Source organism: Eriocheir sinensis, chromosome 61 (genome assembly GCF_024679095.1).
Source record: "Eriocheir sinensis breed Jianghai 21 chromosome 61, ASM2467909v1, whole genome shotgun sequence".
NCBI classification, from domain to species: Eukaryota; Metazoa; Arthropoda; class Malacostraca; order Decapoda; family Varunidae; genus Eriocheir; species Eriocheir sinensis.
The window spans coordinates 4,387,017-4,408,911 of NC_066569.1; the positions used below are offsets into that span (position 1 = coordinate 4,387,017).

Sequence of the window (21,895 nt, forward strand, 5' to 3'; positions counted from 1 at the left end):
ATGACTTGACCTCTTTCAAGAAGAGTGTATCAAGACACCTCTCCACCCGAAATTGACTACTCTTTTGGCTACTCTTTCCTTTTATCTTTTATGGGAGCGGCGAGTAGCGGGCTTTTTTTTCTTTCACTCTTTTTGTTGCTCTTAAGGCGTTTTCTTGCTAACTGCATGCCTCTCCCCCTCCCGCGGCCCCGCTGCACACGACTTTCTACTCATGCTCGTCCCTATAATGTCCAAACCCCTTATGCAAGAGTTAACCAGCATCTTCACTCTTTCATCCCTTACACTGGTAAACTCTGGAACAGCCTTCCTTCGTCTGCATTTCCTCCTGCCTATGACTTGGCCTCCTTCAAGAAGTGTATCAAGACACCTCTCCACCCGAAATTGACCTCTCTTTTGGCCACTCTTTATTTTTGTCTGTTGTGGGAGCGGTGAGTAGCGGGCTTTTTTTTCTACACTTTTTTTTTCCCTTGAGCCGTCTCCTTAGTTGTAAAAAAAAAAAAAATAGGGAAGAGAAGGATGCAGAGAAAGAAGAAGAAGAGAAATCATAGGTAAATGGAAAATCACGAAGGAAGAATGGAAAAAATATAAATAATCGTGGAAAGGAAGAGAAAGATAAGGAGGAGGAGGAGGAGGAGGAGGAGGAGGAGTGCAGTAGGGAAGAGAAGGCCAAAGAAGAAGAAGAGGAATACTGGAAGCACGGAAAATCCAGCAAGAAAAGAAGAAAGAGTAAGAAAATTCGTGGAAAGAGGAGGAGAAGGAGGAGGAGAAGTAAGAGGAGGAGGAGGGAGGATGCAGGGAGAAAGAAGTATGAAAAAAAGAGGAAGAAGAGGAGGAAGAAGAGGAGTCATGGAAAATTACTTTAAGAAGAATGGAAGAACAACTAAGAATTCGTGGAAAGGAGGAGGAGGAGGAGGAGGAGGAGGAGGAGGAGGAGACATTTCCCGATAAGTGAGTAAGCAGGAGGAGGAGGAGGAGGAGGAGGAGGAGGAGAGTGAGGGGAGAGAGAAGGAGAGGAGAGGGAGGAGGGGGAACTTTAGTTATATAAGGAGGGAGCGAAGAAGAGAAAGAGCTTAGTCTGTGTGCGTCCAGGGTGAGGTGTACACGTGTGCGTCAAGGTGGGTGTGTTCATGTGCGTGTGTGTGTGTGTGTGTGTGTGTGTGTGTGTGTGTGTGTGTGTGTGTGAAATTCACTCACGAAAGAGATATGTCATACTCTCTCTCTCTCTCTCTCTCTCACCTTCACATTTTACCCTTGCTACCTTACATCCTCCTCCTCCTCCTTCTCCTCCTTCCATTTTCTCTTCGCAAACAACCCAGGGATTCAACCTTGGAGGAGGAGGAGGAGGAGGAGGAGGAGGAGGAGGAGAGGATCTGATCCTCCTTTTAACGTGACCATATAATAATAAACCTCCTAAATCCTTTTCCTCTTCCTCTTCCTCTTCCTCCTCTTCTTTCTCCTCTCGTTTCTCTTGTCCATATTCATTCTCTCTCTCTCTCTCTCTCTCTCTCTCTCTCTCTCTCGTGCCTGTACTGCAATGCCCGACCTGCTTTCCCTCCTCCTCCTCCTCCTCCTCCTTCCCTTCCTCCTCCTCCATCTTTTCTTCTCCTTTTGTAATCTCTTTTCATTCTTCCTTTGCATGTCATTCTTGTCTTGATTTTCTTCTTCTTCTTCTTTTTCTTCATGATCATTCTCATTCTTTACTTATCTTCCCCTAATAATATAAAAATTACACACACACACACACACACACACACACACACACACACACACACACACACGCGTTGTTCTTATATGAACAGGATACAAACATGTTTTTTTTTTCTCTCTCTCTCTACGGGGATTCCCCACTGTCTTACACAACTCAACAGGTGACTTTTACTTGTGTGAGATTGACCTTTCTCACACCTGTGGCTAGTGTGAGTGCGTGTGAGTGAGTGAGTGTGAGTGAGTAAGAGTGAGTGAATGAGTGAGTGAGTAAGAGAGAGAGAGAGAGAGAGAGAGAGAGAGAGAGAGAGAGAGAGAGAGAGAGAGAGAGAGAGAGAGAGAGAGAGAGAGAGAGAGAGAGAGAGAGAGAGAGAGAGAGAGAGAGAGAGAGAGAGAGAGAGAGAGATTAAGACCGGAAAACCCTTCACTTTTATCAGAAAACTTAGGTGTTGCACTTCTGTTTACCTGTGTGTGTGTGTGTGTGTGTGTGTGTGTGTGTGTGTGTGTGTGTTACCTGGATGAATGCAATTACAATGCCATCAGAAACCAGAGAAACCTATGTCGCCACACACACACACACACACACACACACACACACTGATTATAAAGCCTAACATTGACGAAGGTTAGCTCAGTGTGGCTGCGGCCCTTGTCGAGAGAGGAAGTGTGGAGTGTAGCACCGCGTCCGTCTGTCTGTCTGTCACTCACTCGACCGGCTGTTTGGACCGAGCGGGGTGAGTTTTGGTATGCGTGTGTGTGTGTGTGTGTGTGTGTGTGTGTGTGTGTGTGTGTGTGTTTTCTTATTGTGGTTCCTTTTGTTTTTTGTAATAGTTTTTTTTCTAATTGCTTTTTTTTTCATTTATATAAACACTTTTTCTTTCTCATAATCTTATGCATTACGACGATACTGTCTTTAACTTTATTTCTTATCTAGTTCATCCACTTATCAATATATCATAAGGAGGTGAAAAATTATATACTCATTATTATCATTATTATTATTGTTATTATTATTATTATTATTATTATTATTATTATTATTATTATTATTATTATTACGTGTGAAGTGTTGGCATTTGATGTTTTTGTTTATCTGTCTTTCTCTACTTCTGTTTGATAGCTATCTACTCGTTTTTAGTCCAGTGCGTGACCGGTGTGTGTGTGTGTGTGTGTGTGTGTGTGTGTGTGTGTGTGTATTTACCTAGATGTAGTTACCAAGTTGTAATTTTACGGGGCCAAGGCTTAGGGCCATATTTTTAAACGTTTCTGCGCCCAAGGACACATAATTTATTAGTCTTTCGTGGGAGTTTAGGGCATTTCCAGGGATACTATTATGACCCTGGTGGTAGTCTGAGCCTTCTTCTGTACCGTGAACCTAAAAGAACACTCATTAGATCAATTAACCTCCTTTTTTGGCCTTTGGAAATAGTTGGTATGAGAGGTAGGAGCATTTGACAATACCAACCTTACGCTCGTGTGGTTCCGTCTCCATATCATTATTTGTCCAGTTTTTCCTTGTGTGTGTGTGTGTGTGTGTGTGTGTGTGTGTGTGTGTGTGTGTGTGTGTGTGTGTGTGTGTGTGTGTGTGTATTTGAGCGATGTCACTATCTGCCTGTCTTTCCCTCTCTCTCTCTCTCCTTTCTTCCTACTCTTCAACAAACGAAAAAAAAAACTATAAAAACTATAAACTATAAAAAATTGAGAAACGAAAAAAAAAATAAGTAAAACAATAGATAAAGAAAAAGGAGAAGAAATTAAAGAGAAGGATAGAATGAGGCACACAAAAACACACACACAAACACACAAACAACCCCCCCAAAACAAAACAAACATACACATACCACCAAAAAAACATTAAACAGAGAGAAGCAGGGGACAGAAACAAACACACACACAAATAAACAAACACAGAACCAAACACTCCAAAGAGACAGAAGGCAGAAAAACACACACAAACACGCACAAAAAAGCAAATTAAATCACACCAACAACCACCGCCATAACCACGAAGAACAATGGAAGTATTTAGCATCAGAGAACCAGGAGACAGAAAACACACACACACACACACACACACACACACACACACACACACACACACTAACCTCCCCCCCTCCCAAGACACACCCTTCCATCGCCATCACCACCAATACCAAAGCAACAGTATGAAAGGTGACATTATATACCGTCAAAGATAGACCGGCAGGCGTCCAGTTAGGAATACCAGAGTTTCCCATCAATTCCCGGCAAGCCCCCGCGCCCTCGCCTGCTTTAATGAAGCTGTCGGCAGGTTATACAGGTAAAGGGCCAACCAGCAAGAAGAGCACGGAGGGGCCATAAATAACTGCACGAACCTTGACAAAATGAGCGTGGACGTAAACAAAGTGCATGGTGAGAAAGAGGAAGGAAAGAGGGAAAACTGAGGAGGATATAATGGAGAAAGGAAGCTGATGAGGACAGGAAATAGGAAGATAAAAAGAAAGGAAGCTCGGGAAAAAAGAAAGGAAAATAAGGAAACAAGGAAAGGGAATATGGAAAAAAGAACTTCGAGTAATTATCGTCCTATTTGCCAGTAATTATCGTCCTATTAGCCTTACGTCTGTCCTAATTAAACTATTCGAAAAAATGATCAGGGATAAAATGATCACTTTCCTTGAAACAAATGATTTGATAACTGATAGTCAGCACGGATTTCGTAGTAATCGGTCTTGCCTTACCAACCTATTAACTTTTTTCAACGATGTTTATACATGTTGGGACGCCCGAAGCCCATATGACGTAATTTACCTAGATTTTCAGAAAGCGTTTAATAAAGTTCCTCACGTTAGGCTTATTTCTAAACTGCGTTCCCACGGTATTAACGACCATCTATGTGCGTGGATTCATGACTGGCTCACCGACAGAGAACAACGTGTAGTTCTTAATGGTGAAGCATCGGATTGGCAACCCGTCACCAGTGGCGTGCCCCAAGGTTCGGTCCTGGGGCCAACACTATTCATAATTTACGTGAACGACTTAGAAACTGATATCCAATCAAAAGTAGCCAAATTCGCCGACGACACCAAATTAGGAGGTACGGTAATGAACAGTCAAAGTAGCGAAAAGATTCAATCAGACTTAATAAGACTTGCCGACTGGAGCGAAAAATGGCAAATGAGTTTTAACGTAGATAAATGTAAAGTAATGCACATAGGTGAAAAAAATCCTAACTTTAAATATCAGATTCAAGGACATGAGCTCAGCGAAGTAAAACAAGAAAAAGATCTTGATGTCATTATCAGTAACACTCTTAAAATGAGTGATCAATGTTCTGCAGCGAGTAAAAAAGCCAGTATGATGTTAGGATTAATCTCAAGAAACTTTGATTATAAATCACCCGAACGTATGAAGAGATTATATTTAGCATTTGTAAGACCACACCTAGAATACGCCGTTCAGTTCTGGTCACCGAACTATATCAAAGATCAAGTTTTGCTAGAAAGGATACAGCGACGAGCAACCAAACAAATTCCAGCGCTCCGAAACTTGGCATATGACGAGCGTTTAAAGCGTTTAGATATGTTTTCCATACAAAAGCGAAGGATAAGAGGGGACTTAATTGAAGTGTTCAAAATCCTTAATGGATTCAACAACATTAACCCAGATAGTCTATTTCAGAGAGACACCAACACAATAACACGCAGCAACGGTATGAAGTTAAAGGGAAACCGATGTAACACATTGGTGCGCAAAAGTTTTTTCAATAACAGAGTCGTCGATCACTGGAATAGACTCCCACCGTCAGTAGTTAGCGCCCAAAGTATCAATAGCTTCAAGTCTTCATTGGATAAGTACTTCAGGGATATAAGATTATACTGACCCTTCTTCGCATGTTTTCAGACAGATTGCAGCAAGACGTCAACCTAAATTCATATTATTCTCCCCCACAACCTAGATTGCAAGTAGCGTAAGTTAACAATAGAGTATAGCAAAAGTTAATGTCCGCATGACAGGTGGAGTGAGGTGTGGGTGCAGTAAGGTGACAGGTTACTGGTGCCGTGCCTAGTACCGCCGGTAAAACGAGGATCAAGCCTCCACCTGTGCCCCTGAAACTACACCTCACCCATCGTGAGTATTAGGGGGGATCCTGAGGCTGCCCTGTGCAGGCCACTCGTCCTCTTCCATTCTCCTTGTGTTTCTGTGTTCTTATGTTCTTATGTAATGAAGTAATTTTCCCCCACAGCTTAGTTTACCAGTAGTGTAAGTTTAGGGTAGTAATTTCCTCTTATTTCTCTCTTTACTGTAAAATTTCCATGTCCCTTTCTTCCTTAAAGGTACATGGTGTTCTCTTCTAACTATTTCCTGCCGGCACGTTGCCGGAGGGAGAGGTGGGTGGGGAGGAGCCTTCATCTTTTCTGTCCTGTCCTGCCACACGTAGATTACTAGTAGTAGCGGTAGTAAACAGACACCCTCGCCATAGACAGATAGGTCTTCTGGTGTCTGTTCTTCCTATGTATTCCTATGTATTCCTATGTATGATGAGAGAAAGTGAGGAAAAGAAGGAGTTTCGAGAGAGGAACCGGAAGAAAAAGAGAAAGGAAAATAGGAAATGAGGCAAGGAGATATGAAGAAAAAGATGGGAAAGGAGAAAGGAAAAGAGGAAATAGGAAGAAAGGAAATTTGGGAAGAGAGTAAGGAAAAGAGGAAAGGAGGAAAGGAAATATGGGGAAAGGAGCTTGGGGATAGAAAAAGAGTAAAGAAAAGAGGAAACGAGAAAAGGGAATTGAAAGAAAGGAACCTTGTAGAAAAGAGAATGAGGAAGGTGAGGAAAGATTGAGGAAAGGACGCGTGGGAAAAGAGTAAGGAAAAGAGGAACACCTGAGGAAAGGAGATATGAGGAAAGAGACCATGGGAAAAGTGTATGGAAAAGGAAACTTAAGGAAAGGCAATGTGAAGAAGGGAACAGGTGGGAAAAAGATATTATGGAGAGAAGGAAGGTTGAAAAAACGAAATACAATGAAACGAACCTTGGGAAAGAAAGAGAATTTGAGAAAGGACGTTAAAGAAGAATATGATAAAAGAGAGAGGCGATAAACACTTGCACGAACCTGGAGAAAATGTATGAAAAAAGACCTTGAGAGGATGGGAAAGCGTAGGAAAAGAGGGAAAACTGAGAAAAGGAAATATGGAGGAAAGGAGCTCGGGAAAAAAAAAGAGAATGGAAAATAAAAGAGCTCAAGGAGAGGTCATATGGAAATTAAGAAAATGGAAAAAAAAGGAGACTGAAGAAGTAAGTAGTAGTAGTAGTAGTAGTAGTAGTAGTAGTAGTAGTAGTAGTAGTAGTAGTAGTGGAAGTGGTAGAAGTAGTAGTAATAGTAGTAGTAGTAGTAGTAGTAGTAATATCAGTAGTAGTAATAGAAATTCAAAACACCAACACGGTTTTATACACGAGAGATCCTGCTTATCACATTTAACTACATTTGAACGTATTATTATTATTATTATTATTATTATTATTATTATTATTATTATTATTATTATTATTATTATTTTATTATCATTATTATCGTTTTTACTTTCATTGTTGAGGACATCTTGGATGTATTCCGGGCATGCTCTTCGTCTCCCATGTGTGTGTGTGTGTGTGTGTGTGTGTGTGTGTGTGTGTGTGTGTGTGTGTGTGTGTGTGTGTGTGTGTGTGTGTGTGTGTGTGTGTGTGTGTGTGTGTGTGTGTGTGTGTGTGTGTCAGTGTGTGTGTGTGTGTGTGTGTGTGTGTGTGTGTCAGTGTATGTGTGCGCATGACAAACAGTAATGGACAGCATAGCGATGGGTGTGTGTGACGCATGTGTCTGTGTCAGTGTGTGTGTGTGGTGTGTGTGACGCATGTGTCTGTGTCTGTGTCTGTGTCAGTGTGTGTGTGTGTGTGTGTGTGTGTGTGTGAAAGGAGAAAATATGAGTGTGCGTCTACATCTCTATCTCACGCTGCGCTAATTTCTCTCTCTCTCTCTCTCTCTCTCTCTCTCTCTCTCTCTCTCTCACGGCAATTTTCACACCCATAAAACAAGGGCAGTTATTCACTATCTCAACGTCTTCCTAATTTCTTACGTAAGGAGAGAGAGAGAGAGAGAGAGAGAGAGAGAGAGAGAGAGAGAGAGAGAGAGAGAGAGAGAGAGAGAGAGAGAGAGAGAGAGAGAGAGAGAGAGAGAGAGAGAGAGAGAGAGAGAGAATCAGAAACAGACACAGAATGATTTATTAAATTAAATTAAAATGTACAATGTCTGTTCTCTTAATTTTTAAAATATAATAATGTAATATAGATATCATAATTAAGACTTTTCTTTAACTAATCTTGTATCTTAATTACTAAATATTTACATGGGATATCATATATAGGAACTTACTAGATATAATACATATGTACGATGTTCTCTCTTTTAAAAAAAAGCCTCTGAAGAGCGTGAATAGTTAATAGTTAGGGCTTTCTTGAAGCTCGTGAGTGACGGGAGTTCTTTTATATTAGGGGGGAGCTTGTTCCATGCTCTTGGTCCACTTACTAATAGTGACCGCGCACCATTGTCTGTTCTCACTCTAGGGATAAATAGGTCTCCGTTTTGTCTCGTTACAAGTTCGTTAAATTGTGTTACATATGGTAAGTTTAGTAGCCACTCAGGATAATATTTATGGGTCATTTTATACACCATTATGCACTGATCGAATTTCACTTTTTCTTTCATCTTTATCCACTTTAGTTCTTGTAACACAGGAGTAGCACGGTCGCCGAGAGAGAGAGAGAGAGAGAGAGAGAGAGAGAGAGAGAGAGAGAGAGAGAGAGAGAGAGAGAGAGAGAGAGAGAGAGAGAATTATTATTGTTTTCTTTTTTAATGTTCCCTTTTCTCTCTCTTTTCAGAAACCCAAAGAAACCAGCAACGGACAAACGAACACAGACACACGCGCTCTCCCTTACTCAAAAATAAATAAAATAAACAAATAAATAAATAAATAAATAAACGAGGAGAAAAATAAGAACGAATAAGAAGAGAAAAAAACGAATAGGCGAGGCGAAGAAGAGGAAAAAGAAGAAGAAAGGAAGGAAGAAAGGACGAAAACCGAGACTATAATAATAGTAGTAATAATAAATAATAAAAAACGAGGATAAGAAATAATAATAAAAATAATCATAGGTAAAAGAAGAAAAAATTGAGGAACGAAAACAACAACAACAACCCTGACATCCTATTATAATCCTACCGCATCCTTCAACTTCCTAGAAAAAGTCCTTGAGACATCCCTTCATCGGCCACACACACACACACACACACACACACACACACACACACACACACACACACACACACCTATGCAGCATATCCTACAAATCCATCACGCGCTCCTATAGCCAAGAGGGGAGTCCTGAGCAGCATCCTACTCAACTTAAGGACTCCATCGCCATTCCATTCTGACATCCTGCACCTGAAAGTACCCGCCAATAAGGATCTGACTTGATTAACGTCCTCTTTGTATCCTAGGTTAAGGGTCCCATACACGTAAGGACCTTCTGGCGTGTCGAGATCCTTGAAGACTAAACACCATTGGTATCCTGCACGTATTCCAACCGCCTCCCTCCCCTTGTTTCACCCTTCCTTCACCCCCTCCTCCGCCCCCCTTAAAGTCCTACAAAAAGAGAGCAGACAGCAGGAGGTCCTCATTCCTCGCATAATCCTTCACCAGGGCAGACCTCAGCATCTCCTTCCTTCCTACGGTGAAAGGATACAACACCACCCAACAAGTCCTCTTCCCCTTCCTCTTCCTCCTCCTCCTCGTCCTCGTCCTATTTTGCTAAGAGAGCCTAGCATCGTAGTATCTTAGCAACCCCCTCAAGATATCCTTCACATTGAGACATACGAGTCCTACCAAGTTAGTGGGTTATATTGCATTTCAACAAGAGTCCTACCACATCAGTGACGTCCTACGCTTATAAACAAGTTCTAACAAATCAGTGACGTCCTACAGTCCTTCAAGAGATCCTACGCTTATAAACAAGAGTCCTACCAAATCAGTGAGTTTTCCTACACTCCTACAAAAGTCCTACAAAGCCAGTGACTTATCCTACATCCCCTCAACACATCCTACGCATTGAAACACAAGAGTCCTACCAAATCAGTGAGTTATCCTACACCTACAAGAGTCCTATACCAAACCAGTGACTTATCTCAAGAGATCCTACATACTGAAACACAAGGATCCTGCCAAACCAACGACATCCTATACTCCTTTGAAGAATCCTAACGAACATCCAACGACACCCACATAACCTACGATCGTCGTTGTTCTAATCTTTTCCTAATCCTATCTTACATCGCCTCATCCTACAACTTATCCTGATCTTCTTATCCTAATCGTACCCAACCCAAACCAATCCTATTTCACATCATCCTACAACCTCTGACCCTCCTACCCTCTCCCACCCTAATCCTACCCAACCCAAAGAAAGTCCTACGCATCCTACCACCATGAAGGATTCCCCAGCCATGGAGCACCACAAGGGCCGCAGGATCAGCATTAGGAGCATGAAGAAGGAGGCGGAGCGGGTGCGGGCGTCATCCTACTGGCGCTGCGGGATGAGCAAGGGGACTTTCAGCGGGGTCAAGGTCACTGTGCTATGGGTGACCTACGTCCTGCTGGGGTCCTTGGCCTTCCAGTACATCGAGGAGACCACATACACCACGGAGAGCATGAGGGAACACCACCACTGGGCCAGGTTCAAAGGTAAGTGTGGAAAGTGTTTTGGGTTGGTGTGTGTGGGTGGGGAGGTTTCTAATGCAAGAGTTGAGGTGAGGTGAGAGTCTTTCATCTTTTGTTGTTGGTGGTCGTTCTTTCGATTCTTCCTTCCTTTGTGTTCTTCTTTCCTTCCTTTCTTCATCTGTGCCCTTTGTTTCTCCCTCTATGTCCTTCCTTCCTTCGCTCCTTTCTTCCTCTGTTCTTCGTTACTTAGTTCCCTCCTTCCTGTATGTTTCCTCCTTCCCTACTCCTTTCTTCCTTCTTTTCTGTTTCCTTTTTGTTCCTTCCTTTCTTCCTTGCTCTGTTTCCTCATTCCCTACTCCTTCCTTCCTTTTTTTCTCTTTTCTCTGTTTCCTTCCTCCTTCCTTCCTTACTCTGCTTCCTTCTTCACCCTCCTTCCATCCTTCCTACCTCTGTTTCCTACTTTCCGAAAACGCCTCAATCTTAACCCTTCCATCTTTTTATACCTTCTCTTGGTGCACTTTGCTCTCAACTACAAGCAACTTAGAGGTCAATAATCCTTGCACATATAGATAGCGACCACCGATAAGAATTGATTGATTTACATAGATTTACAGAGATATTCAGACCACAAAGACCTTATACTTGTTCCAAAATAGGTGGTCTGTCCTTGAACCTAAGTGATATTATATTAACTTCCACCACGATTTTGCATCTCTACTTAAGTGAATTTGTTAAGATAAAGGAAGTGGCGGTCGAGCTTATTTTTTTATTTTTTTTATTAGAGGAGTCATTCGTGTTGATAAGTATAGCTAAAGAAAGATAAATGAAAACAGAAAGAACAGAAAGCAACAGATGAAAAAAAGAATGATTAGTTGATTTGAGTGTGTGTGTGTGTGTGTGTGTGTGTGTGTGTGTGTGTGTGTGTGTTAAGTTTTTTTTTTTTCTTGATTGAGAGTTATTATTTTCACTGATATTGTTTTAAAATTTATTATCATTATTATTTTTATCATCTAATTATTTTCGTTTTTCTTTTCCGTGTATCTGTTTGTGTTTATGTCTGAAATCTCTCTCTCTCTCTCTCTCTCTCTCTCTCTCTCTCTCTCTCTCTCTCTCTCTCTCTCTCTCTCTCAAATTTCACCTTTTCCTCTTCCTTGATGCGATCCTTCACCTTCTCCTCCTCCTCCTTCTCCTCCTTAGGCCACTCCACTGTTATATAAGCCATTCCTCCCTTCCCTCCTCTTCCTCCCTCCCTCCCTTCCCATAACGAGTGTTCTCCCTACCTTTCCTCCCTCCCTCCCTCCCTCCCTTCCCTTCCTCTCGTCACTATCCCTGTATATAGTTCCTCCTCCTCCTCCTCCTCTTCCTCCTCCTCCTCCCCTTCTGCCTATTTGTGTAGCACCATTACGTTACATACAAATTTATATCTACCCTCCTCCTCCTCCTCCTCCTCCTCCTAACCATATACTACGCCATTCCTCCTCGTATTGAGATAAATTTAGACGTAGTAGTAGAAGTAGAAGGAGGAGGAGGAGGAGGAGGAGGAGGAGGAATAGGAGGAGGAAGAAGTGAGCAACAAAACAACTTCTGCTTCAACGACACCTCCTCTTCCTCCTCCTCCTCCTCCTCCCTCCTCTCCTTCCTCTTCAATACATTCTGCAATTTTCTTTCACTTCATTTGATTTGACTTGACACAAGGCAAGGCTGTGCTCTCTCTCTCTCTCTCTCTCTCTCTCTCTCTCTCTCTCTCTCTCTCTCTTCCTCCATTCACCCACTCAAGCACTTCCTTCTTCCCTCCATTCATGTTACGTACCTCCTCCTCCTCCTCCTCCTCATCATCATCATCACTGCTTCCTTCTTCGATTTTATCATCCGCAAAAAAAACAAAAAACAAAAAAAAATTGCAACCGAAGTCAATTAGGCGTAAAATGTTAAGCTTCTGACCCTAGCAGCAAAAAAATCATCAGTACTATTATTATTATTATTATTATTATTATTATTATTATTGTTATTATTATTATTGATGTTGTTATTGTTGTTACTGTTGTTGTTGTGGTTGTTGTTTGCATATTTCTACCAAGGTACATAAACACACACACACACACACACACACACACACACACACACACACACACACACATTAACGTTTTTTATCTGGTTCAAGGCCAAACAAACAGGAGGAAGAAGGAAGGCTAGTAAGAAAGGTCAGTTAGTTCCGAGGAGGAGGAGGAGGAGGAGGAGGAGGAGGAGGAGGAGGAGGAGGAGGAGGAGGAAATGTATGCCGAGAAAGGTTTGAGGAATAGGAAAAATATAGGTGGAAGGAGATTATATTATGGAGAGGGAGAGAGAGAGGGAGGGAGGGAGATAAAAGGAGAGAGAGGAGTAGGTCAAGGTTGAATATGAGAGAGAGAGAGAGAGAGAGAGAGAGAGAGAGAGAGAGAGAGAGAGAGAGAGAGAGAGAGAGAGAGAGAGAGAGAGAGAGAGAGAGAGAGAGAGAGAGAGAGAGAGAGAGAGAGAATAATTAAATAAAAGTTGCATACACAAAAAAAATATACATAAATAATAGGAAAAAATAAAATAAAATAATAGTATAATAAAGATAATGATACTATATAACTCCCTGTGTGTGTGTGTGTGTGTGTGTGTGTGTGTGTGTGTGTGTGTGTGTGTGTGTGTGGTAAGAAGATTTATCAAGGCCAATGTACCTGGACACACCTCACACCTGTTGATTAGGAAGAGGAGGAGGAGGAGGAGGAAGAGGAGGAGGAAATGAATATATGAAGTGAAGGAGAAAAAAAACGGAAGGTTACTGTTAAATAGGAGGAAGAGAAGAAGTGACAGAAGAAAGGAGATTAGGAAAGGAGGAAGAGGAGGAGGAGGAGAAGGAGGAGGAGGAGGAGGCGGAGGCGGAGGAGGAGGAGGAGGTGGAGGTGGAGGTGGAGGAGGAGGAGGAGGAGGAGGTAAAGGGCAAACAAATATATGAGTACTGGGTTTCAGGAAGAGGAAGAGGAGGGAGTAGATAAAAAAAAAAACACGAGAGAGAGAGAGAGAGAGAGAGAGAGAGAGAGAGAGAGAACATGGTCATAAACGAATACATTAATTTATCCTCAGTAGTATGTGTGACCTTGTGTGTGTGTGTGTGTGTGTGTGTGTGTGTGTGTAAGGTCAAATCGAGTATATAAGACAACACTTTTATTGCAGGAGGAGGAGGAGGAGGAGGAGGAAGCAAAGATATATTCCTTTCGCTAGTGCTCGCCAAATGACTCTCCCCTGAGCGCCAGGGTCGGTATTCGTATTCGAGTACCGTAAGTTGGTGTATTCGTATTCGAAAAAATATTGATAGAAACCAAAGCATTCCCATTTTTATTCGAGTACAAGGGAAGATACTCGTATTCTGCGAATAATCTGACGAATACTTCATAATTTATTATCATAAATAACAGCCGCTGTTCTTTACAAGTCCAGCCTCCTGAGCGGACGTGTGGTGGCCGTGTACAGCACAGGTTCATGAGCACGAGTTACTGTTCCTAACTTTAGAAGATTTTTAACTATAGGAATATAGATTGGGAAGGCGTGGTGGGTGATCTAGAGTCTGAGGATTTTCTGAAAGTAATACAAGATAATTTTCTCAAGCAGACAGTAACTTAGCCCACCAGGGGTAACAACATTCTGGACTTGGTCTTAACTAACACCGAGTATATGATCAGCGAGCTAGATGTTGGGGGAGAATTAGGTGGCAGTGATCACAAGGAAATTAGGTTTAAATTAGACTGGGCGGTGACCCATGAACTCAACCCTGTGTTGGTGCCCGACTTTAGAAAAGCAGATTATGAGGGGCTCAGAAGACACCTTGAAGAGGTAAATTGGGAAACCTTAGGGCTGGATGAGGGCCAGATCTCAGGGCTGGAACCGGAAAGACAGAGGAACCATCTAGAAATGACCTACAATAATTTAGTTAGAGAAATTGCAGAGGGTCAGAGACAGCAATCCTTTACCAAGCACGTCGGAAGGAAAATAACGACCCCAAATGGATGACCCGCAGACTCAATCATGAAATAGGCTTGAAGAGAGGAATTTATAGGAAAATAAAGAACGGAGAGATCCACCTCAGGGGTAGGTATGTTGAGCTAGCCACGTCGGTGAAGAAGAACACCCGCCTAGCAAAAAGAAATTATGAGATTAGGGTAGCCAACGAGGCCAAGAGCGATCCCAAGGGCTTCTTCAAATTGTACAGGACGAAAACAAGGGACAGAATTGGACCGTTGAAAACAAACACGGGCGAGTTCGTTGAGAATGGAGAAGATATGAGTCAAATGATGAATAACTATTTTCTCTCAGTTTTCACGCAGGAAAATCTAACAAACATTCCGGAGAGAGTTCAAATATATGAGGGTGACGAGAACGACAAGTTGAGGGATGTGATCATCACTAGGCAAGTAGTCCAGGATGAGATTGGTAGGTTGAAGAAAACAAATCGCCGGGCCCAGACGAAGTATTCCCAAGGGTTCTGAAAGAGTGCAAGGAAGTCCTTAGTGGCCCTCTTGCCGATATCTTTAAGATGTCGGTAAATTCTGGGTATGTGCCCAATCAATGGAAAGTAGCTAATGTGACGCCGATTTTCAAAAAGGGAGACAAGTCAGCCACCTCAAACTATCGCCCAATTAGCTTAACATCAGTTGTAGGAAAGATGTTGGAGTCAATTATAGCCCGGAGCATTCGGGACCATCTAGAAGAGCATAATTTAATTCATGATTCACAACATGGGTTCACAAAGGGTAGGTCTTGCCTTACTAACCTGTTGTCCTTCTACACTAAAGTAATCGAGGCGGTTGACAGAGATAAAAACTATGACATATTATATCTAGATTTCAGTAAAGCGTTCGACAAAGTCCCTCATCACCGGCTATTACTAAAATTACAGGCTCACGGAAAGTTTTGAACTGGATCAGGGCGTGGCTTAGTGGTAGGAAGCAGATAGTGCAAATCAATGGTAGGAAATCTGAATGGGGCAGTGTTACGAGTGGAGTCCCACAAGGGTCGGTGCTGGGTCCTCTGCTTTTTATTATTTACATCAATGACTTGGACACAGGAATTAGTAGCGATGTCAGTAAGTTCGCAGATGATACCAAGATCGGTAGAGTAATCCTATCAGACAGCGACGCTACCGTTCTCCATGATGAGCTTGACAGACTATATGATTGGGCGGGGAAGTGGCAGATGGAATTCAATGTCGGGAAGTGTAGCATTTTCAGTGTAGGTAGGAATAACCCCTTACACAATTACTCCTTAAATGACACTCCTCTAAGCAGGTCTGGGCGTGAGAGAGACTTAGGAGTCCTAGTGAGCGCTGACCTCCGTCCTAGGGCTCAATGCATTCAGGCTAAAAATCGGGCAAACAGAGTACTAGGTTTCATCTCAAGGAGCGAGAGCAATAGGAGCGCTGAAGTCATCCTCAAACTTTACTTAGCACTAGTTAGACCTCATCTCGATTATGCAGTTCAGTTCTGGTCCCCCTACTATAGAATGGATATCAAGATGTTAGAATCTGTACAGAGGAGGATGACAAAGATGATTCAGGGGGTGAGAAACTTGCCTTATGAAGACAGGCTGAAGCAGTTAAATCTACACTCTCTAGAAAGGCGAAGGTTGCGAGGAGACTTGATCGAAGTCTATAAATGGATGAAGGGATTTAATATAGGGGATGTCAATAAAATTTTGAGAGTGAAAGAGCCAGGTAGGACGCGTGGCAATGGTTTTAAGTTAGACAAATTCAGATTCAACAAAGACATAGGCAAGAATTGGTTCACTAATAGAGTGGTGGACGAATGGAACAGGCTTGGGGGCCATGTTGTGGGTGCCAATACCATAGATACATTCAAGAAGAGGTTAGATAAAGCCATGGATGGTGAGGTAAGGTGGGGTTGAGTGTACAGGAGCTGCCTTGTATAGGCCAACCGGCCTCTTGCAGACTCCTTACGTTCTTATGTTCTTATGTTCTTATGATGTACCCAGCTACGTCAAGAAGGTATTTTTCAGTGAAAAGTATTCATCAATGTATTCGTGAATACGTTCAAGAATTATTCGTATTTGTATTCGAATTAAAACCATTTAAGTGTACTCGAATTCGTATTCGTATTCGTTTGCATTTGAAGTATTCGCACTCGTTCTCAAATGCACAACTTTTGTATTCACTCCATCCCCACTAAGCAGCTTCAGGTGTGAGAGGGATTTAGATTCAGGTGTCTTAATGAGCTCTGATCCCCTCCAAGGAACCAATGTGTTCAGGCTGAGTCGTGCAAGCAGGGTACCGGCCTGCTTTATTTCAAGGAGTTTAAGCAATAGGAGCCCTGAAGTCAACCACAAGCTATATTTAAACTTGCCTTATCCGGTTAGGCTTAAACGTTCAACTTTGTATTCTCTAGAATGGCGAACGGTGCGAGGAGACTTGATCGGACTTTAAACATGGATGCATGGCTTAAAAACGGTGATGTTAATTGGATCTTGATGGTGAAAGAGCCGGGCAGGACACATGGCAATGGGTTAAGTTGGATAAAGTCAGATTCAACAGACACAGGCAAGAAATGGTTTACCAGTAGAGTCTTGTAAGAGTGTAACATGCGTGGCAGTCGTGCTGTGAGTGCCAATACGATGGATACATTCCGAAAAAGGTTGGATAAATTCATGGCCAGTGATGTTAAGTGGGTTAGGTTCACAGGAGCTGTCTTGTATAGACCTACCGGCCTTTTGCAGACTTTTTACGTTCTTAAAATACATAAAATTAAAGGCTAACAGAGAGGAAGAAAAGAAAGAAGGAAAGGGAAGGTGAGGTAGAAGAATGAAAGAAAGTAAGAAAGGAAGAATGAAAAGAAGTAAGGAAGGAAGGAAGGAAGGAAGTGAATGGAAGGTGAGGTAGAGCAAATCAAGAGAAGAAAGAATGGAAAGAAGGAAGGAAGCAACGAAAGAAGGAGGAGAAAAAGAAGCAGGAAAATATGAAGACCAAAAATTACCAAAGAAAAAGGAAAAAGAAAAGAAAATGAAGGAAGACAATAGAGCAAGCAAGAAAAGAATAGAAAGAAAGAGAAAAAGAACGAACGAACGAACGAGTGAAAGGAGGAAGAAGCTGGAAAACATGAAAACAACCAAAAAAGACCAAAGAGGGAAAAATAAAAAAAAGGAAAAAGAATATGAAGGAAGATGATAACGCAAGACAGGAAAGAACGGAAAGAAAGAGAAAAAGAACGAATGAACGAACGAACGAACGAAAGGAGGAAGAAAAGAAGCAGGAAAACATGAAAACAAGCAAAAATGACCAAAGAAAAAGAGGGAAAAAAGCAAAAAAAAAAAAAATGAGACGAGAGAACACACGTAAACACATGAAGCATAAATAATCATAAAAAAAATAATAATAATAAAAATTACCCCTCCCTACCCCACCCCTCACCCCACACACACAAATCCGGCGCTGCAATAAACTCCCTGATCCCATAAGAAGACTAGGTAGGGATCAAGGGGAAGGGAGGGGAAGGGGAGGGGGAGAGGAGGGGGGAGGGTCTATTTCCAGCAGAACACCTTTGCTTTTATCTTTCTTATCAGGGACAAAAAGAAAATAATGTGTGTGTGTGTGTGTGTGTGTGTGTGTGTGTGTGTGTGTGTGTGTGTGTGTGTGTGATTTCACCCTTTTTATCTTTATCTTCCTCCCCTTCCCCCTCCTTCTCTTCCTCCTCCTCCTCTTCCTTCCTCTTCTTTCCCTCCATTTCTTCGTTCTTACTTTTTTTGTTATTTTCCCTTTCTCTCCTTCTCTTCTTTTTATTATGGTTCATTTTCCTCTTTTATTCTTTTTTCTTAACTCTTCCCCCTTTATCCTCCTCCTCCTCTTTTCTTCTTTCCTCTTACTCTCCTTCCTCCTTCCCTCTCTTCTACTTTCCTCCTCTTTTTCTCCCGTTTCTCTTCTTCCATTCACTTTCACTCTTTTGCTTTCTTTTGCCTTTTCTCTTCGTTTTCTGTACCTCTCCTCCTCCTTCGCCTCCTCCTCTAATTTTACTCTTTTCATTTCATCTCCTTCCTCTTTTCCTTTACTCCTTTCCTCCCTCCCTTCGTTTCCCTCCCTTTCCTTCTTTCCCTCTCTTCCCTACCTCTCCTCCTCCTCCTGTTATTCTATTTTTTCCACTTCCTCTCCTTCCTTTTCTCCTTTATTCCCTTCTTCCCTTCCCTTCCTTCCTCCCTCCCTTCCCTTACTTATTTGTTCTACCGCAATCTTAATCCCTTTCTTAGTACTGATAAGAGGTTACTGCTACTTCTACTACTACTACTACTACTACTACTACTACTACTACTAACACTCCTACTAATACTGTTGCCAACCACTACAAACTCCGCTAGCCAAACACACACACACACACACACACACACACACACACACACACACACACACACACACACACACACACACACACACACACATGCCCTTCAAGAAAGCTGAATCACTCCTTGCAGTCCCTTCTTCTTCTCTCCTTCCTTCCCCCTTCCCTCCCTTCCTTCCCTTCATTCTTCCCTCCCTTCCTCCCCCTTGTGTTCCCTTACCTTCCTTCCTTTCAACTGTTTACCAGAGAGGAAGGGAGGGAAGGGAAGGAAAGGGAGAAGAAAGGGAGAAATTGAAAAGGAGGAAAAGGGAAGAGGTTAGAGAATGAACTAGAAGAATGGAAGAGAGAGAGAGAGAGAGAGAGAGAGAGAGAGAGAGAGAGAGAGAGAGAGAGAGAGAGAGAGAGAGAGAGAGAGAGAGAGAGAGAGAGAGAGAGAGAGAGAGAGGTACTAATGATTTATGTACGGGGGAAATACCCAAGATATTATGTAAGAGTTTGTGCAACCATTTTCTTTCTTGATTTCCCATCCTCCTCCTCCTCCTCCTCCTCCTCCCTTTCTAAGAATCTGCAGTCATCCTTTCAGTATTTTCCTTCTTTTTTTTCTCTCTTCCTCTTCCTTCTCTCTCTTTCTCTTCTTTTTCTCTCTCTCTCTCTCCAAATTCAGAGAGAGAGAGAGAGAGAGAGAGAGAGAGAGAGAGAGAGAGAGAGAGAGAGAGAGAGAGAGAGAGAGAGAGAGAGAGAGAGAGAGAGAGAGAGAGAGAGAGAGAGAGAGAGAGAGAGAGACAGGTAATAGTCCACAGGTATGTCGACAAGTGACTTTTTTTTACTCTGTTCGGGTCTAGGCCAAGAATAAACCCGTAATTGTCCCCTTCCTTCCCCTCCTCCTCCTCCCCTTCCCTTTCCCTTCCTTCAGTTTCCTTTAAGTCAGTAGTTCCGCAAGTGAGGGTCGCGAGTCTGAGAATCGCTGGAGGGTCTTGCAAAAATTATAAAAAAAAAAAAATAAATAAATAAATAAATAAATAAATAAAACATAATTATAAGTATATCATAATGTATAGGCCGAGTTTTATATCAGTTAGGTCATGTTTAGATTCTCTCAGTAATTTTGAGTTACTTGAGTGGGACAGCGTGAAGACTCTACTTACCACATACAAGCATAAATAGCATTGTAATAAAGCAGATAATAAATAAAACAGATAATAAACAGAAGATTAATAAAATAGAAGCAGCGTTGTAATGAAGCACACATACATACATACATACATACACACGTACAATAAGCGAGTAGCATTCACGTATAATAATCGTTGCCTCCTCTTCCTCCTCCTCCTCTCCCTCTCACCGTCCTTCACCCCTTTTCAGCACTTCTCCCTTTCTCCTCCCTCCTCTCCTCCTCTTCTCTCCTTTGGTCACCTATATTTTGTATCCTCCTCCTCCTCCTCCATCTTTGCAAATGTTTTCCTTAATTGTTCAACTTTTTGCCTCTTCTCCAAACTCCTCTCCTCTCCACCTCCTCCTCCGCCTCCTCCCTCTCCACTTGCACCTCCTCCTCCTCCTTTATAAATCATCACTTCACACCACCCTAGAAAAATGAAAAGCGAATATAAAATGGAAAAAAAAGCAAAATCGAAACAAAGAAAATAAATGAAAATAATAAAAAGGACGAACTAAAGAAAGAAAACAACAGCAGCAATGAAATAAATGGAAATGAAAAAGGATATGAAAAAAATAGACGTATAAAAATAAACAGAAATAAGTATACATAACTGAAGCACAAACAAATGAAATACAAATAGAAACAAATAGAAATAAAACAGAGAATGAAACTGAGAGGAGTTGGGCGAGGGTGGGGGTGGGGGGTGACGAGAGGCAGGTTAATACAGTCGGCTCATTAAGAGATCGTTGCCAAGCAGGTAACCTTGCCGCGCCACCTGCTGACTCACCTCTGTGACTTTACGTACCCGTGTCCCCCCCCACCCCTCTCCTCCTTCTCCTCCTCCTCCTCCAACTCCTCCTAAGTTTGCTCCTAATCCCCCTCCTCACAACTGGCTTGTGGACTGGCTCTCTGAGCGGAAACAGAGAGTAGTTCTAAACGGTGTCACATCAAACTGGTTCGATGTCAGAAGCGGCGTACCTCAAGGATCAGTGCTTGGCCCCATGCTCTTCTTAATTTATGTTAATGATATCGATGATGGGCTCACTTGCAAAGTATCAAAATTTGCTGATGACACAAAAATTGCTAGTAAGGTAACTACGACACTCGACGAATAAGCTTTACAATCAAATTTAGATCGACTTGCACGTTCGGCCAATCAATGGCAAATTAAATTTAACGTTGACAAATGTAAAGTGTTACACATCGGAAAAAATAACAGTCGCGTTCGGTACGTAATGAAAGGCCAACAACTTTCTGCAATAAGTAAAGAAAAGGATCTTGGAATCACTATATCAAGCGATTTAAAGCCCAGTCAGCATTGTTCAGAGGCAGTTATAACTGCAAACAAATTGGTCGGCTTCATCGGACGAGTCTTTAATAATAAATAGGAGAAAGTAATATCAAAACTGTATAATTCGTGGTTCGACCCCATCTAGAGTACTGTGTACAGTTTTGGTCTCCCTATTACAGAAAAGACAGAAAAGTTGGAACGGGTTCAACGAAGAGTAACAAATATTATTCGTAGGTTGAGAAATTTATCGTATGAACAAAGGCTTAAAGATGTAAATTTATTCAGCCTATCAAAAGGAAAAATGCGAGGCGATCTAATAGAAGTGTTTAAAATGTTTAAAGGATTCAGTGATATTAATGCGGAAGATTACTTTACAATTGATCGATCAAATAGAACAAGAAGAAATCACAATTTCAAGATGTGGTAAAAGATTCTCGTAGCACGAAGCTAAACACTTCTTCTTCAATCGAGTTGTTAATGTTTGGAACTTTCTACCCCGTGATGTCGTTGATAGTACAACAGTTACGGCCTTCAAGAATAGATTAGACAAGTATTTTGAATCCAACCAACAACTAAGAAATTACTCATTGTCGTAATAACATTAAGTTCTTTCGAATACTGGTGTCCTTATCCGTTTTTATCGCCGGTTAGTGGGAGCAGTAGTGG

The 21,895-nt window shown here is 42.0% G+C and overlaps 1 protein-coding gene across 3 annotated transcripts in view; it reads left to right on the forward strand.

Annotated features, from left to right (window-relative positions):
• Window positions 1-1,058: 1,058 nt before the first annotated feature.
• LOC126986195 (potassium channel subfamily K member 10-like) overlaps window positions 1,059-21,895 on the forward strand; it is a 52,896-nt gene continuing 32,059 nt past the window's right edge. Inside the window, exons 1-2 of one of the 3 annotated variants that reach the window (XM_050842148.1) lie at window positions 1,059-1,115; window positions 8,591-10,449. In XM_050842148.1, the coding sequence (XP_050698105.1) occupies window positions 10,194-10,449 (256 nt within the window). In that variant the 5' untranslated portion in view covers window positions 1,059-1,115; window positions 8,591-10,193. Of the gene's footprint in view, window positions 1,116-2,251; window positions 2,439-8,590; window positions 10,450-21,895 lie in introns of those variants that run through there. The other 2 variants (XM_050842147.1, XM_050842149.1) reach the window with 2 other exon arrangements.